At 36.9% G+C, this 19,206-nt stretch overlaps 1 protein-coding gene across 10 annotated transcripts; it reads right to left on the bottom strand.

Annotated features, from left to right (window-relative positions):
• Nucleotides 1–15,655: 15,655 nt before the first annotated feature.
• Nucleotides 15,656–18,369, bottom strand: LOC147548216 (glycine-rich RNA-binding protein 2, mitochondrial-like). 10 transcript variants are annotated; one of them, XR_015238619.1, is made up of 6 exons: nt 18,122–18,369; nt 16,987–17,114; nt 16,428–16,496; nt 16,241–16,347; nt 15,807–16,136; nt 15,656–15,724 (listed from the first exon to the last, which is right to left on the bottom strand). XR_015238619.1 is itself a non-coding variant. In XM_086671813.1 (5 exons), the coding sequence occupies exons 2-5, from the start codon at nt 17,078–17,080 to the stop codon at nt 16,042–16,044; spliced, it is 363 nt and encodes a 120-aa protein (XP_086527939.1). In that variant the 5' UTR covers nt 17,081–17,114; nt 18,122–18,369; the 3' UTR covers nt 15,656–16,041. The 10 variants fall into 10 exon arrangements, 7 of the variants coding, with proteins under 7 accessions (XP_086527939.1, XP_086527943.1, XP_086527940.1 ...); XR_015238621.1 differs by having other exon boundaries at nt 16,428–16,504; nt 18,122–18,261; XR_015238620.1 differs by having other exon boundaries at nt 16,425–16,504; nt 18,122–18,167.
• Nucleotides 18,370–19,206: the final 837 nt, after the last annotated feature.

The raw sequence follows: 19,206 nt of genomic DNA on the forward strand, positions 1-19,206 counted from the left end.
TAGAGTACGGTCCACAATGTCCTGTGTACTATGATGACGAGGATACAATTTTAGAGGAGTACAGTTCTCCCGACAACATCGTTATTGAGACTAAAGTTTCAGAAGCGATGGAGCCCAATATAGAGATATCCTCTCATTGTACCAAACTTGAAATCCATTCAGACCATAATGAAGAGTTCATTAGAGTTGAGGATGATTTGCTAAATGAGAGATTTGACTCGCCTGACTTAGGCGAAGATTTAGAATTCTTTAGGGACACCGATGATAACATGATAAAATAAGTTATAGAGGGGTTATCTAACTCGACTTCTAGGGACTGTGAGTCTGATAGCAGGGTTTCTCCATTGAAGGAACCTGAAGTACCTGTTTTAGAGAACCCTAGTTTAAGTCCGAGTGTCATTGATAGTCCTCTAGATTGCTTTGTATTTTGTCCCTCAAAACCATGTGTAGATTTTGAAGCACTCACTCCCTCTGTCGATCATCCATATGAAGACCCATTCTATCCGGTTTGTACACTCTCTGGTGCAGTACCAAACTTAACGACCTTATTGTCGTCTAAGTTTGGGGATTGCCCTTCTTTCTTGATAGTCTCACTTACACTATCACCAAGTTACGAAAATGTGAGACTATCGTTCACTGAAAACTTTGTGTTTTGGGTGGACCCACAGATGTATCGATTATTGGTTTACAGTTAGTTACACTTTTGTAATCCAGTAGGTATAATTCTTTTTATTTTTCAAGTCATCTGTTTCGTCTGGCTGAAGACGTTAAACTTAGCGCTTTCTGGGAGGCAACCCACGCTTAGGACTTCCGAATCAGGTAATATCTTTCCCTTCACCCTGTTATTTTTTGCATAGTCTTCAGAACATTGAGGACAATGTTCGGTTTAAGTTTGGGGATAGGGGATTGAATTTTTTGCTAAGTTCTTATTCCAAAAATTCAAAAGGGTTTAAAATTTTTCAAAATTTTAAAATTTTTGGATTGAAAATGTGAGTCTAGTTGTTTTTACTTGTTAATAGTTATAGAGTCTAGTTTGTCAGACTATCCATTTGCTAAAGGTTTTTCCACGAATTTCGAGCCTTGAAGTTGTTTGTGCACTAGCCATGTGAGTGTTAGATAGGTGAAGAGTTGACTTTTCTGAGATAACTTAATCGATCATTAGTGGAGACTTAACCTATGTGAGATTCTGAGCCTTTCTTGTTGTTTTGAGTGATCTCTTCTGAGCAAATTCTGAGTAGAATGAAGATCTACTCAACCTCGCAATATTGAAAGAAAAACTCATTTGATCTCTTGAGTTCAAATTTTACAACCACTAGGGATGTCATCAGGAAGTAAACCTTTCTCTTGTAGTCTGCGAAACTTGAAAACAGTGTCAACTAGAGGAATATAGAAATCCATTTGTTAGAACCCTGAGAATAAGGCATGAAGCAAAGTGGAGAGAATTATACCCAAGGCAAGTGTTAAGAAAGTATATTGTGTATTTTGAGTTTTATTACCAGAAGCTTATTCAAAAAAAAGAAAAAAAAAAAAAGAAAAAAAAAAAGAAAGAAAAAAATAGAAGAAAAAAAAAAGAGAAAAAGGAAAAGTGTTTGTTTAGTAGTGTTTGAGTATTTATCCCTTGAAGTAGTTCTTGAAGATTTGAAGACGTCGAGTTCTCAGGAGTTCTAGTTCATCATTATAGTTTATTGACCTCTAGGAAGCATTGTTAGATAGTTGATCAGGTGAGAAGAGTTGGTTAGCTTCCCCATTCCGTATTAGTGGTTGTTTCCTTCTTTGAGATCAGTCGTCCACAGAATTTTAGTCCGTCTTTTTCATGTGTTGAGTTTTCTTCATACTCATACTCGCACGTTGAGTGAACCATTTCTGAGTGACTTTAATTTTTGAGTGTATGACCGTGAGGCAAAAGTCGAGGCGAAATGTATTGAGAAAGTTATCGAGGTCTTGTCTGTTCGGAACTGAAATGATGCTCATATTGGCTGGTCACGTGCACTTCGAGTCAAGATTACTAGTGAAGGTTTTTAGCATTTGTATGGTTTGGTCGACTTAGATTTCATTTCTATTAACTTTCGAAGTCTACCAGATAAACACTTTTAGTCCATATCATATTTAGACCCTTCTGATTTTCGAAATTTTTGAATTTTGTGGGTATATTCACTGGAAACCCTCACGAGACAAAACTCGTCCTCTAGGGCAACCTAGAGGTTTAACGGCTTGTTGCACATGCTAAGTGTAATCGTGATTCCTTACGAAAGTGGTGAATTTTGTTTAGTTTTATTTTTCTGTTTTGCTCGACGACTAGCAAAATCTAAGTTTGGGGATGTTTGATGAAACATGAAAATGTCCCATCTGATTCTCTTAACTCGGGCTAGTTAGTCCTTTTCGAGCTGTTACTCTCATGAATTGTGTGTTTCTCTTGTTCAGGTGTCTTCTACGGAGTTGAGCTTGAAAAATAGCTAAAATGGGAAGAAAGACATGCTAGGGGCATTAAGGTCATTTGCTGTTCCTGGAAATCTTAACCAACGTTGGTGCTCGGATGAGAAGTGGGGTCCATTACGAGTCCGTAGGAGAAAACGGGAGTCGAAACGGAGTTCGGAGGATAAAACTAGAGCAGGTCAAAGTTTGGGTCAAAACCAGATTTTTCTCCAACACGTGGCGAAAATTAGAACGACAATTTGAATATCTCAGTATTGCTTCTGGCCATACGGGATACCGTTAGGGATCACTAATGGGACAGATCCGGTGTAACCGAGAGCAGGATACAATCCTTGTCCCTGGTCGTGCAAATTACATCTAACGGACGTGAGCAAGGGAAGCACGGTTTAGCTAGCAAACAGAAAGAAGGAAATAAGATGATTATATTCTAGAGAGAGAGAGGAGGTTATTCTTTGCTTTGGTTGATATATGGAGAGATTTTGAAATAGATTGAAGGGAAAAGATTAAGCACTCGGCTGGAACTATCTTCTCTAACCAGTAGAGATAATATTTTCTAGAGCTAGAATATCTCGGCTCCATCTTCTTATTACCATACTCAGAGAAATCGATCAGAGATGAAATTGATTGATAAGAGAGGGTGTGTGTTGGATATTGTTAATCACATAGAGTTGAAGACAGAAGGAATTCGATTAAAGAAGGAACAAAAAGATTTTAGAGAGAAAAATCAAAGAGAAATTCCATTGATAGAGCTGAACGGATTTTCTTTGTCTGATCAAAGTATTTTAGAGAGATTCGGATTCTCTATTTTGATGGTATAAACAGGGGGTGAAAAAAACAGAGTTGATCCATCTCGGTTTGGGGGTCAAATCATCCTCTCAAAGCTTAATTGAACATTTAGAGAGAGAGAGAGAGAGTCTGTGTTTCATCTACTTTTCTGTATTTTCTATTTTGTTCTTTTAGTGAGAGAAAGTAACAAATAGAATAGAGAGAGAGAGAGAGAGAATTGTAACAGAGAGAAAGAGAAGGTTGTAACAGAGAGTTATATAAAAGAAAGAGTTTTGATTGTGATAATCTTCTATTCACTATTGTCTCTTGATATTTTCGGCTACAGTAGAGAGAGAGAGAGTGTTTAAAGAAGAAAGAAACAGTAAAGAAAAAGAGAAAACAGAAAGTTAGAGAGAGAAAAAGATTTGGGGAAGACGAGGAAGTTGATGGGAAAATGATTTTCTCAGAGAGAAAATGCTTCCGAGAAGATGAGAAAACTGCTCCCTTAGGGCGCGTTTGGCTTCCAGTGAGAAAAATTAAGTTTATCCAATTTTTATCTTTTTCCTTCATGCTAACTAGTTTTTATCTTGATGATTATGTCTTACTAACTTCTCTTGCTAGGGTTTATGATGAAATTCTAACATAATTTTGATGATATCTTTTTCATGCTTTAAAAAGCTTAAAATGTTTTAATTGTTAAAGAAATCTTGGTTTTGATATAAGAAACTTTCTTCATTAGCTATGCTTTCCGTTTGATGACTCATGTTTAGATTATCTTCTTTATTGAGTCATGCTTATAGATTGATAGTTAATAGTTGCGATTTCGATGTGTCAATTCTTTGGTTTTAGACTTTAGGAATATTTGGTGTTAATTGGATTATTTTCCGGGGATTGGTACATTCGGTTACCAAAACTCGAGTGATAAAAAGATATGCGTGTTTAGGTCGTCATTAAGACGTGTTAAGATGGATTCCAAAATCCTAGGCCTTCCCCCCATTTGAGTTCATTTTTTATTTCCGTTATTTTATTTAAATATTTTTATCACCAAAGTCAAATTGATTTCAGAAACAAAACCGTGTAATTTCTAAGTCTTAGAATAGGTTTCACTTAGTCTCTGAGGAACGAACCGGTCTTACCGGAATTATTACAACTTGACACTCGTGCACTTGCGGGTGTAGACCTATTTAGGGTAATCTTTCTAGGCCCATCACCCTTCAACTAACATCTCAAACGACCTCATCAATGGAAGAAGGAATGGTAGCCTCACTAAACGATGTCTCAACCCAGATCGCCGAACTCACAGCTCAGATGCGAGAAAACTCCCAAAAGTTTAAAGCCCTGGAGGAGAATGCTCTGGTTCGAGCAGAAAACCAACTACTTCAAGAAAAAGTTACTGAACTCGCCATAGTGTACCCAACAGAACCTAGGTTTCAAACTCCAGTCAACCCGATGCAATCCACGGTGATCCCTGAAGCAGGAAACTCCTCCAGCCAACCAATCGTCCAGTCTGGCACCATTGGCGTCTCGATTTCGAATCCAGTGACTAATACTACGACTCCGGCAGCGACGTTATTATCATCTTTCCAAAGCTCAGCTCAAACCAATCAACAATCGCAGTCGATGACTGCCCCTCTTTTCTCATCCTTCCTTACTCCTCCTATTTTACCACCTATCGGAGTACCCTTTAGTCTGTTAAATGACAATCTGAACTCTTGTTTTTCAGGAACCCCCTTGAAGCAGGCGATGGCTAAAAAATTGGCGGAGATAGAGGCTCTGATCACTCGCATTCCAGGAGTCCCAACTCCCCTTAGAAAGAGTCTACCACAGAGTTATGCAGACTCCCCTTTCGTCGACGCCATCGCCTTAGTGGAGATGCCAAAGAAATTCATTCCCAAGTATGAGAATGTATGATGGCACCTCAGATCCAGACGACCATATTGCATTCTACAAGCAGAGAATGTTCACTGCAGCCATCCCTAGGGACCTTAGAGAGGCTTGCATGTGCAAAAGCTTCGGGACGAGTCTCATTGGTCCAGCTCTCTAGTGGTACACCAATCTGCCGAACAACTCCATCGCCTCATTTGCCCAACTGACAGACAAGTTCGTTGAACAGTTCGTGAGTAGTAAGAAGTTAGAGAAGCTCTCTGGAGACCTTTACCGACTTAGTCAGAGGAGAGGTGAACCACTTAGAGATTATGTAGGGAGGTTCAGCAGAGAGAAAGTCTCGATCCCCTATTGCAACCAAGAGACGGCAGTGGATGCATTTAGAAAAAGGCTACTTCCAGACAACGAACTTTACAAAGAACTCACCAAGTTTAACTGCACCACTATGGAGGATGTCCTCACTCGAGCTTGGGTAGCAATCCGTTGGAAAGAAGACAAGTACCATCGAAATAGACACTACCCTAGCTACGAGCGGTCTCGAGAGCGTCATTTGAGGCGAACAAATCGCAGATCAGAGGGCAGACACTTAGAGCCCTACGCTACCTCAAGGCGACCTCAAGCCCGAGACAACATGAAACCACTTAGTCCACCACGGAGAACTGCCGAATGAACCAGTCACACCAGAGTTTCTGAATACAACTTGAACATCGAGCCAGCTGAGTAGTAGGGCAAGGTGGACAAACTACAAGTCTAAGATGGACCCAACATTAATAAGAGTTGGAATGCAGCACATCTAAAGTTGTACCATTTCTAAACTCTAAACTCTTTATTACATTTCATCTCGAATAAACTTACCGACTTAAGCATCGGAGAGTCGGTGGTTACGCCACCGACTAACCCTTTAGCTCGAATTTATGCAGGCTATATCATCTTACCCAGGCATCCAGACGTCTCGCCAGAGGTGTATCTTTAACCTTCTAAAACTCTACCTCGAAAGTTCACGTTGTCTCAAAACTCTACTAAGTAACTTTAGCACCGGAAGGTTGATGGCGACATCATCGGCCTCCCTTTCATCCTCAATTGCAGAGCGACTATAAACAACTGGGGGACAAGCATGGCTGGAAAACAACACCTCCATCATCCACCAACTTTAGTGGACTCGAAAGATAACAATCTGGAAAAGTTGATTCAACTTCTAGACTAAAAGGCGTGAAACACTCCCCACCTTCAAGCAGGGACACAAAAATTGTCAACGATCCCTTGGAAGCACGAACGAACCAAACCATTCTCGAGTCTTGCACAATCCGAGACTCCATATAAGGTCAAACAATGTTCGTCTCAACTTCCATGAAGTACTGAATGTATTCACTCCTTACTTCTATCCTTCCCTCTATTGATAGAATATTACTGACTCGAGTGTCGGAGGGTCGATGGTGCTACCATCGACCATCGTTTTTGTGTGTGTACAGGTCGGCTCAGGGACAAGCAGGAGAAACACAAACTTCACTAATCCAGTGGCACTAACCGACCGATAAACAATCTAAGGCCAGAAAAACTATTTTTCTACACTTAGGCTGGGGGATAAACGGTGCCTCAAATTCCCTCAAAGCCAAAGCAAGACTAGAGCTTCGATCTTAAACTTCAGACGAAGAACACAAGACTTCTACGAGAAATCAATACTTCCTAGAAGCTTATTGTCACTTCAACGAGGCAACAAGGTCCACACTCGAACTCCAGTTAGCCTAACAGGGACAACGTCACACCAAAATGCAAGCTGAACTTCCTGCATAGCCGTGTAAGAGACCAGAGCAATCAACCTCAAACTTCTAGACGAAGAACATAAGACCTCGACGAAAGCACAATAATTTCTAGAGTCTTAAAATGGAGAGAGCTGACATTGAGTCCATATAGACTTATTGTGAACTTGAATGAAACAAGTCGATCATTAGGCCACCTCTACTAGTCTAGGCAATTTCATGGCCAAAATTCCATCAACAGTAAAAACACGGATATCGACAAGTGTACTGCCCAGAAAAAAGGTATGTGTTTCACACATTGGTCGAGACCTTTGAAAATAAATGTGTCGCATAGTTGTTGAGATCCCCCACAAAAAACATGTGTTGTCTACATGATTATATGTCACTTGAATAAATATATATGTAAATATGCACACATATGTATATATATATATACACACATTAAAAAAAACGAGGTGGATTCCCAGGCAGTTTGGAGGAAAATCCCCAAACTGCCTAACGGCGGTTTGGAGATACCCTCCAAACTAGTTAAACGCAGTTTGGAGAATCCTACCTCCAAACTAGCCAAAGGCAGTTTGGAGAATCCTACCTCCAACCTGCCTTTGGGCGGTCTGGAGGGTTTTTCCTCCAAACTGTCTTTGGCCGGTTTGGAGGGTTTTCCCTCTTCCAGACTTCCTAAAGGCAGCTTGGAGCCCCCGAGACCGCCCAAAGGCAACTTGGGGATATCTCCTCCAAATTGCCTTTAAAGCACGATTAGACGGGTCTTTCTCCAAACTACCTTCGATCAGTCTAGAGATTTTCTTTTTCAATTTCGATTTGGAAATCTTTCTTCTAGCTCGAAAAAGTTATTTTAGAAATCTCATTTTAGATACCCAGATAGTGGTCTCGAGTTATCTGGCAAACAATCAAGATCTCTAGGTCGACGAAGTAACGATTGGACTTAGCCGAATTATGACTCCAGTACGACACTGGACATGGACGCTCCCTCGACGCTACCAATCTACTCTCTAAGTAAGCAACTCACTAACTTAGAGAGTGGGGGGCAAACTGTAATGGTCAAAAATCGTGTTAGGCCCACTTCGTCTAAATGTCGTCTGGACCGAGCCTACTTCGAATAAATATCACTTGGGTCCAAACCACTCGCCTACTAATTGGACACTCTCCAACGTGGAATTCGACCCGCTAGAGGACCAAATAGTTGGACACTCTCCAACGTGGAATTCTAAGCCCTTATGAACGTCCATCTATAAGAAGAACGACCCATCGAAAGTAACAATACTCCAAGCACCCCTTGGTCGCCCTCAACCGAGCCTGCCGGTTACCGAGTCAATCTCAACTCTAGAGACCTCGCCACGTACTCATTTGACGAAGTCACTCTAAAACCCCACGTCGCCTTAAGTACCGTTAGACGATCTCAGACTACGAAGGGTTTAAAGTCGAGGCGGCGTAATCGTACGATCGAGTTACTCTAGGCGACAAATCGACGGCCAAGAACGAGTCTCCCTTAGGGTTTGGGGTCATCCTCGACCCCAATTATTTCGGATCTGATAGACTCCACGAGTCCATCAGTCGCCTATAAATAGAAGGAGACTCAGGCTCCAAAGACATCGAATACCGACTAGAAAACTACTGGACACTCTTCTCTCTCTCGTCTTTAGCATCTTCAGTGCTCTAGACGATGATAATCGACATTCGAATTCCAGAAGACTTGAAGGGTAATCTTCTAGGGGATCACTCTAGACGACGATATTATATCTTCAAGCTCCATCACTCTCGAAGTCCTTCTACAGTCCTTGTTACATCCCACTTCTCCATTATCTAGAATCTCCGATCGAGACGACCTCTCGACCTGCTCCAGGAGATCAATCCGACCAACTATCCCGTAGAGTCGAAGCTCCGGCCACTCTACGAGTCTAGCCATCCTCCGACGATACAACACGGTGACACCCTCAGCATTCAATCGATTAATATTTATTTCACTTATAGTTTGCTGACTTGACCGTCGAAATGCCCTTGGTAAGACACCATCCCGGTGTCCCCAAGACTTCACGGTTTCTGTTCGTTTTTGTCTGTCTACAGGTCCAACCAGAACTTCATCCGTCTCGAGGTCTTAAGCCCAAGTTGTCGGTGGCCCACCAATCCACGATCTATTAATTGTGTGATTTTCTACTGTCCACAAAACATAAAAAATATAAGAGGGTAATTAATTTTTAGCTATACTATAACTTGATTATTATTCTTTATTAGACAATTTTAGTAGTCTTTATACTGAAAAAAAGAAATGTAAACTTTGGGTGGCAAATTTGTCTAATTTATAAATTGAGCTTCAACCTAAACGTCAACTAATTTATAAGAATAAAGACAAATTTACCTTCGATATTTCGTTTTATACTTGGATAACATCATTTTAGGTATCAATTTTATAAATTTATTTATTTATTTATTTGTTATATTTTATTTTAGCTACCACTTTTTTAACTTAATTATGGTTGATTTATTAATATTTTTCTTTATTAGACGTTATTTACATTTTCTTTTAGGTATTTGTTTGTTTTTAAGTTATTTACTTTTTTAATAGAATAAATAAAAAATAAATAAATAAATAAATGAAAAATAAATAAATAACTTCTACGTATCAAGAATATATATTTATTAAAAGAAATAACTCAATTTTTGGTGTGAAACTCAATTTATTAAAGTGGACATAGTCGAGACTATCTCTTATTGATGAAAAGGAATTAGGCGATTCATTAGACATTAGGTTCGACATTTAGGCAACTTATCGATGTATAAATTAGGGCTGCTGAATTAAAAGAAAGAACGATAAAAGGGCGGCAGAATTAGAAAAAGATCGAAAGAGCTATTCAATTACAAAAAGATCAATAAAAGAGCTACTGAATTAGAAAAACATCGATAAAATTTGTTCGACATTTAGAGAAACCTATCGATGTGCAAATTAAGGTTGTAGAACTTATTAGAGTATATGAGATTAAATGTGTTTTTTTATTTTAAGTTAAATATTATTTCTTTTCTAATTTATATTTCAAGCTAAAAAGATTATTAAAAATAAATAAAATAACGCTTAACATTATAATAAATAATTCAAACCTAACTCATAATTTTATAACTAAATACTAAAAATTATTTCTTTTTATTTTATATTAAATAAATTTAAATTTAGGTGTGGAATTTGCCTAAAGGTTTAATTTCAAAATAAAGCATAACTAATTTACATGTGTTTGAAAAGTTTACTTTTAATATTTATTGTTATACTTTGACTCTTTTTAAGTTCAATTTGTTTGAGTTATTTATTTATTTTTTATTTTATGTATTATTTTTGTTATGATTTTTATTTTATATACTTTAATTACTTTTTTTTGGGTATCGGTTTGTTTTTTAAGTTATTTATTCTTCAAAAAAAATAACTTTTAATTTTATAACTAATAATTCTATCTTTATAGCTAAACTCGACTAACTAAGTTGGACAAACTTGAGACTTTGCCTCTCGTTGACCAATTTTTATAAACTTAAGTCTTAATCTTGAATTAATTTAAGATATTGTTAATCTTAAAAAATAGCTTCAAATAGATTGGTTTTAAAATTAGTAATGTCGTTTTTCGATATTTTGAATAAAGAAAATATAAATTTTATGAAAATCTTGTATAAATGTACCATATTTTAGTTTAAAAATATAAAGAGGTTAGAATAGTAAGAGATACAAAGTTAGTATTGAAAAGATAAAGGTGAAGAGAGAGAAGTTAAGTATGAAGAAATACGATTATAAAAATATAAAAAAATAAATATAACTGGTGTATGAAAAAGAGAGAGAAACTGACGTGTTACAAATTAGTTAACGAGACAAAGGAAGGAATTACAGAATTTAACTTAACTTTAATTTAATTGACTTAGACAAAAAACAAAACGAAATCATCTGAATAACCAAAGGACCAATTGAGAAACTGATCATAAACTAAGCGTCAAACAAAAATAATGCTAATTAGAATATACGATAAAAGATATCTTAATTATTATAAGAGTGCTTCTAGAAATAACATGCCTTTTCGATATTAGGAACCCTAATCCAAAAACAACTTGTTTTTATCATTGAATCTATTTAGATTTGCATGTTATCCATCAATGGGAAACCTTTTCTTGCTGAATCAAATCGTTAATCTCACTCTGCATAATTATTGTTCTTGAATATAGTTTTTATGGCCTTCCGAATCAAGATTTGATATGTTTTGATTATGGGAAAGTCTAGTGGGTCTGCATTAATGTGGCGTCCCTGAAGTACAATTCTAGTTGGTACTTCTTAATCTGCAATGTACATTGTTGATTGTCTAAGTACTACTATATATAAAATCTTGGTCTTTTCAATCTCTCTAACTTATCAATGGATTGAAATTATTTTAAATCGTTTGATAATATTATTTTCTTTGTTAAGATTGAAAGAGATTAATGAAGTTTGTATAGATGGTGACCATCACTACGATGTAAAAGTACTGAAAGGGAAAATTTTTAAAGTATAAAATTAATGATCAAATGGGGAAACTAATGATCAAACGATTCCCTTGAGGCTAGAGTTAGGATTAGGATTTACCTGATTCAAAATTTTTTCTAAACAATACCATGTAAGGACGTAGACCTGTAAACGGTAGCTTATCGGATCGGATATTATAACTCAATATCTGGATCTGAATCTGATAATATTAATTGATATCAGATAATATCCGATATCCTAAACAAAAACAAAATTCTATATTTGAAGTTTAAATTTTTAACCATTAGATCTAAATAATAAATCTCAACTATACATTCAGTATATTACTATTAATAAATTTTTATTTTTATTATTTTTTTATACTACTTATAAGATGCAGATATTTATCAGATCGGATATTGGTGTATCCGTATCTGATATCTGATAAGAAGATATCTGATAGGAATATCTGTATCCGATATCCGAAATTTCATATATTTTTGAAAATTCGAATACGGATACGGATTAGATGTCGAATATTTGGATAGCCATTGACAGGCACTAGGGGATCAATTTAAAAGTAACAATTTATAGCAGGGCCATTACTCTTTTGTAGTCTAGTCCATTTAAAGATGTTTACAGTCATGCTATCCTAAGTGTTGTTTGTTTCTTTTGTACGTCTCAATTTGAATTTGTTGATTTTTCAATTAGTTGAATTACTTTGTAAGTTAGATGTTTGTTTTTAAATCTGAATTTTTAGGTTTGAATTATCAATTTTACATTTATACTCATATTTAATATATTTCACAAAAAAACACAAATCTCTTTACTTTTCTCTCTTTAATAAAAAGAAAAGCAAAACCTTGAACTCCTCAATTTCTCTTTCTCCATCTCTCAGTCTCTCTCCCTTAGTTCGGCAAAATTTGTCTCTCCGGCGAAATCTGCCTCACCTGGCAAGATCTCTTTCTCTCTCGGCGAGATCTCTCTGTGTCCCCTACGGGTGAAGTCTCTCTCTCTCTTACTCTCTGTCTCTTTTCCCGACAAGATCTCTCTAAATGGAGATCCGACAGGTTAATTTCTTTATTACTCTCTGCCCCTCTAACTGATCAGTGAAGTTAAACCCTCGTCAGATCCAGTGAGAGTTCCATCTATCTCTGTTCTTCTATCTCTCAATTCCTCTTTCTCCCCATTCCTTTCTTTCTCTAATAGATCGAATCTGGTGGAGGGTGGGTTTTGGTTTATTTTGTGGTGTAATCGGTTTCTAATGGTGGTAGTTGGTTTCTAATGGCGGTGGTGGTTGTCGGTTTCCAGTGGAGGTGGTTGTCGGTTTCTGGTGGGGGAGGTGGTTGTCAATTTCGGGTGGTGGTGGTTGTCGATTTTTACCTTCCTAGTGGTGGTGGTGGTGGTTGTCAGTTTCCTATGGTGGTGGTTGTCGATTTCTAGTGGTGGTAATCTATTGGTGGTGATGGTTCCGCGGTGATGGTGTTAAAATATTTGAGTATGAAATGTTTCTAATACATGGGGGTGTTAGTGTCATTAAACATATTTCAGACATTATGCTTTATTTCATACTTGTTTTGAAGTCTTGGAAATTGAAGGTTCTTTTTCAGCCCATTCAGACATAGACTCAACTCAACCAACATTTCAGATTCAACAAATAAGAAAAACAAACATTTGAAATCTAAATTGATCCCAATTCAAATTTCAAATCTGAAAAAATAAAAATAAAAACAAAAAACAACACCTTTTTTTTTATGAGATATATTAAAATAAAAAACCAACATTCTTACAACAATAAATAATTAAGAGCGCAAAGAAACGATGGTGCTACATTCGAAACATTTTTCTGACCATTCATTCTACCCCATTTTGCGAGAGTGTCAGCTTTGGTGTTGCATTCCCTGGGGACATGTGTGAAAATGATGTTTGTGAACTGTTTCTTGAGATCGAGCACTTCCAAGATGATTTGTTTGGATTGCCAATGTATACTGTCACTCTGGCCATTGATGAAATTGATTAAATTGAGATTGTCGCTTTCGATATGAACTTGATTGATTTGAAGTTGGATTGCCCATCTGATGCTGTAGTGTATCGCTAAACTTTCACATTCTTCTGCATTTTGTCCTCTGACTGTGTCTGCTGCTACTGTGATAAAATTTGATTCCTCATCATGAATGATACATCCTATTCCAGCTAGTTCTGTGAGTTGCGTAAAAGAGGCATCTACGTTTATCTTGAGGAACGGTGTCGATGGAGGTCTCCATTATTGTTGCCGTGCTTTTTTCCTGCCTTTGTTTGTTAGTGTGGTCTCAATTTTGAGTGGTTTGGTAGACGTATTTTTGATCCGCTCAATCATCTGAATAGGATTTTGCTTAGGAGAGTCGAAACAATTCTCGCACCTAGCTTTCCAAATAAACCATAGAATTTTAGCATATAAATTAGTAATGTCCTCATCCAATAGTTTCCATTGCTGTATCCATTGTCTAACTGTAGTTAATTGTTTAGACCTTACTTGAAAATGAAACCATATTGCTCTGGCATAGTTACAATGTAACATCACATGGTCTAAAGTTTCGTTTTCATCGCAGTTTATACAAGTGTAAAGGTTACCAATATACCTACCAATTTTGTCTCGAACTGGTAGACTATTCGTACAACATTTCAAGAGAAACAGTTTGATGCGAGGTATCGTGTTCATATTCCAAATAAAAAACCAATTTGTGTCGTCGTGCATTGGTCCATTGCTACTAGTTCTCAAATAATTATACATTGATTTAATAGAAAAGTTTCCTGACTTGGTGAATGTCCATTTTGCTACATCCTCCTTATCAACCTGCAAATTAATACTTAAAATAACGCTGCAAGTGTCAGTATCAAAGCAATTATTTATCAAATTAGTATTCCAATTGTTATTTATTATGAGTTGGGCAACCCATTGGAGATTAGAGTTACTCTGGTAAGTGATAGGTGGGGGTGATTAGGCATCCAGAAGTCGTGCCAAATGTTGATTTGGGTGCCTTTGTTGACATCCCAAAAGACTAAGCCATCTACCTAATTGAACTGTTTACTGATAGCTTTCAACGACCAAGAATGGTTACCCTTAGGGGGGAGGGTTTAGGTGACTTAGGGAAATATTTGGCTTTGAGAACTTGGACCCAAATGGAGTGGGGATTATTGAGAAGACGTCAATTGAGTTTGTTGAGGAAAGCTTGATTATCAAGGAGAGGAAGTCGAAAGCGTAGTCCACCGAGTTTGCGAGGTTTGCAGATGGCTGCCCAGTTTATGGTATGAAAGGTTTTGGATTTTCCCCACCAGAAAGTCCTTTGGAGGGACTCAATACTGTGACATATGCCTTTTGGGATGGCAAAGCACTGCATTTGGTATCGGGGAACGGTCGCTGCAATAGTTGAAATAACTATTGAGCGACCAGCTTGCGAGAGAAGGTTAGTTTGCCACTTGGAGAGTTTATTTTTTATTTGGTTTACCAGCGATCTGAAAGCTTGATTTTTGTTTCTATAAATGAAGAGATTAGTGCCAAGGTATTTATCTCCTGTTGTTGATTGATGAACTTTGAGATTGCGAATGATCATCCTTTTGAATTTGGGGTGCGCATTTTTTGAGAAGAAGGTGTTGGATTTAGCATAGTTTATCATTTGACCGGATGCTGCGCTGAATTCTTTCAAGATTTGTTTGAGATTGTGCACATTTTCAAGAGTGTTTGGCCGAAAATGATGCAATCGTCAGCGAAAAGAAGATGCTTGATGGTGAGATTGGAGTTGGGGATAGGGAAACCAACGAAGGGTATCTGGTTGTTATTGTGTTCTAGCATACGACTGAGCCCTTCTATAGCTATAGCGAATACAAAAGGGGAGAGGGGGTCGCCTTGTCTTATGCCTTGGCTGACCTCGAAGGCACATCCGGGTTGACCGTTTATGAGCACTGCCATGGTGCTGGAGTTGAGACAGGCTCTGATCAAATTGATCCAGTGAGAAGAGAAACCCATGAGGGCCATAATTTTCTCTAAATAGCTCCATTCAATACGGTCAAAAGCTTTAGACATGTCACGTTTGAGACCAAAATAACTTTTAGACCCTCGGAGCTTCTTGAAGTTATGTATAACTTTCGGAAGAATACCTTACACTTTCCCAGGTTTTTTTCCTTCTAAAATAAATGAATCTGCATATATGGATCTTGATAACAACTCCCATTTCTTTATTTTTCTTTCTTGATTCATCCAATGGAGAAAGAAAAGCACAAGAATGAGAGAAGTTTGGTTGGTGGTGGATGGTGTAGGTGTTTTTTCTTGATAAAAAGAAGAAATACTGAAAGCCCTATGTGAAAATTCCCAACTGTCGTCCTCTAATGAAATCTTCACATAACATTTCAAAATGTTGGAAGTTAAATCCTGAGAAATCCATTATCACAATCAGTAGGTTTCCAAAAACTGAGCTTTTACTCACAAATGACATTATTTTTACACTACTCACCACTTATAAGCCCTCAATACAACACTGACATGGCATTAATCACAATCATCAACCTTCCACCTCATCATCGTCAACATCACCTAAGAACCCAACAGTTTGTCCAACATTGCGGACCAATTGCTTTCATCGCTGCAATTTAGATAACACAGAAACTTCGTACCATTGCCATTAAGACAGACTTGCATACTTTTCAATCCAAGAATTTATTCAGATATCTTCTAAAATGAGTACAAAATCAACTGGTTCTTAGAGTATACAAACCCGACATTGTTTCTATCATACTCATTGACTGTTTGAATATTGAACACGGATTTTTCGGCCGTCTAATTTCTGAAGCAAAGTAACAATAAGTTGAAGTTTTATTAGAATATGAAAAAATATTTTAGTGGGATAGAGTTTTAGGTTATATACAATTATACATATGAATTTCTTACCTTACCATCCATTTCTTGCAAAGCTGTGCTTGCTGATGTTTCCGATTTGAACTGGACAAACCCATACCCTTTTGACTTCCCACTCGTATGATCACATATAACCTTAACTGCCAGATATAAGAACAATTCTTTAACATTGTGTTCTCTGTAATATTTGGAAATTAGGTTGGATCAAAATGCATACCACCTTCGATGATTTCACCATACGGTTCAAAAGCTTCCTTCATCACAGGTTCATTGGTGTCATGCGAAAGGCCTGCCAACCTTAATTCCCATGTCAGATAATAAAATCAAAATAGAAGAACGGAAATAAGGTATTACCGAATTTTGAACTGTTTACTTTTATCTTTCTTGGGTAAGAGAATATGAACTTTTGAAAAGTTGGTACTACTAAGACAGCCTTGAGCTGTCTCTTACTGAAGCTCTGTTTCATGATTTATGTAGAAGAAGATCGACTTTTGATCATACAAAATTCCGATTGTCTCTATATCAAACACCCATAGCTCATAGGTATCAGATTTTACTCAAATGTTTAGGGATGGAGACAAACACACACAAAGGGCAAAAAGGAGTCATGACACCGACAAATTAATGATTAAGTAATTGTGTATATATTTTTTGAAACTTAGTAATTGTGTATATATCTAACACACACACATATAATATATATATATATATATATATATATATATATATATATATATATATATATAGAGAGAGAGAGAGAGAGAGAGAGAGAGAGATACCTCCGACAAATAACTTGGTAGAAGAGTCTCGTGCTATCATCCATCTTGCTGAAGTTTGAGCCCGAAAGAGACCGTAGACCTTCAAACACTTCATATCTCGTAAACTTGTGCACCCCTTACTCTTCGTCCTGAATCAGTAATGTTTAGAAATCTATACCATGAGATGTAGGGATTACTGAAACATGCTGGCGAGATCATAATAAAAAGCCTAGAAAGTGGGAAAAAAAACTCCTAAAAGAACTGTCAAATCACTCTTATTATTCTTTCTACCACAAGAATCTTCTAAATAGCCCATTCCATGTAGGAGACCTTGTCATTTCTAAACAATGTCGCTTACCCCAATTCTTAACAATATCAATTTCTCCCCAGAACAGAGCTATGAACATTACAATTATCAACTTCAAAATACGTTTTTTAGGGTTTATTCCATTCCTACATCATATGGCGTGGATACATTAGATGATGGAATAAGCACATAACTGCTACGAAGCATAATTACATGATATGACAGTCATGTATCAAGAGGATGAAGTAAACTTACATACCTCTATCAAAACAACATTATAGACCCTAAACTCTAATGGTCGTAAAACGAACTCTGGAGGGCCTAAAGCAGCTCTGATAACAACCCGAATAGGCCACGAAGTACTTATACACTGATAAATTACATGGGACAAATCGACTACAGCCCGAGTGACTCCGACGAATTCTTGGTATTTTAGACATACACACAAATGGGTATCTAAATATATAATTAGTGTCAAACAATGAAGATATTATCTATTCTTCTTCTTTATCAGTGTTCTGAATTCCAACGCTTACATGAGATAATTCAGAATTGTTGATTCTTTCTTAGATTACTCTTGGAAATAAAGACTCCTGACACTTGTGGCAAAGCAATCGAAAGGAAGTTGGGACAGATGGGCTAGAATGGTCTCTTGGGGTAAACCCTAGAGTCCAATGTCTATCCGATTGTATCTAATTCAGAAGGTGTTATTCTGGGGGTTTGATTCCCCTTTGAACCCTAACTCATATCTCTAAAATCAAATAAAAAAAAACACGAAAGAAACAAAGCTGAAAACTCAACTGTTTCAAATGATTGAAGAAAATGTATAGAAATAGTTTTAGATTGTACCTTGTTCTTAATTTGTTTGAGAACTGAAAACTGAGAATCTACTGACATAAATGGGTGGAACAATCGTTATAGCCGTATAAGAAAAGGGGCGAAGGGCCTACAGCATGCTAGACAGCTAGAGTTGGTCACTCTGGGGGCATACAGAATTTTTATCTTTCACCCCTACCACCACAGGACGAACCACCTTTGCCCACCACTTTTTTTTTTTTTTTTTTTTTTTTTTTTTCTTAAATTAGTTATTTTATCACAAGAAACATTTCAATTTCCTTTCTTTAATCTTTACAATTTCTTTTGTTTCCTTTTTTCTTTAAATTAGTTATTTTATTACGAGATAGACACAGTTTTATTCAAAGAGAGATTTCAATTTCTTTTTTTTAATCTTTGTAATTTCTTTTGTTTCATTTTTTCTAAAAAGGACCCGGTTTTTTTTTAAATAGGTTATTTTGTGTCTAAGAAGAACTATATTTTAAGTTTTGGGAAGGGCTTCTGGACAATATCATTAATTAAAAAAGATGTTTGTCCCAATCAGCGTTTTCCCTTCTGTTTGATTACATAGATGCAACGGAGGTCCTCAAAAGAAAATGTGTGTATCTATATAATAAGGGAGGAGGGTATCTTTCCCCCTCCTCCCAATGACCAAGATTTACTCTCTCATGTGTTATCTCTGATGGTTGAGATTTACTTTTTCAAAGTTTGAGGCTTCAAATTTGATTAGAATTCATCCAAGGGTTGAGATAATAAGAAAGAGCATCTTTTCAAAGATCTCATTTTTCTTTGGGAAGACTTAAAAATGAATCCATATTATTGTTATAGTCACCCCATTTACATATGGATCCCTTAAACTTTAGCCTGTGAGGGGTGCCTATAGCTGCAATGTGGGGCGCGTACAGATCAACCACAATTATCTTAAACCGAACCTCAGGTGACGCATTTGATAGAGCGAGATTTTATAGGGGCCCCTCCTTTAAAAACGCCTCCAAAATCTCTCATTTTGGTTAGAAGGGCCCCTACAGAAAAAACACTCTCCCTTCTCTAGTTTGACCTAAGTTAAACGCCGTTAGGTCAAAATTATTCAAACCAAGAAA

Source organism: Eschscholzia californica, unplaced genomic scaffold, assembly GCF_041429995.1.
Source record: "Eschscholzia californica isolate CP2 unplaced genomic scaffold, dmEscCali1.0.p SCAF_3, whole genome shotgun sequence".
In the NCBI taxonomy this organism is placed as follows: domain Eukaryota; kingdom Viridiplantae; phylum Streptophyta; class Magnoliopsida; order Ranunculales; family Papaveraceae; genus Eschscholzia; species Eschscholzia californica.

Coding starts and splice junctions, on each gene's coding strand:
- LOC147548216 (XM_086671813.1), bottom strand. CDS start 17,080: ATGAAGTGTTTGAAGGTCTACGGTCTCTTTCGGGCTCAAACTTCAGCA. Junction 16,497..16,986: donor TACCAAGTTATTTGTCGGAG/GTATCTCTCTCT, acceptor TAAGGTTGGCAG/GCCTTTCGCATGACACCAAT. Junction 16,137..16,245: donor AGCTTTGCAAGAAATGGATG/GTAAGGTAAGAA, acceptor ACTTTGCTTCAG/AAATTAGACGGCCGAAAAAT.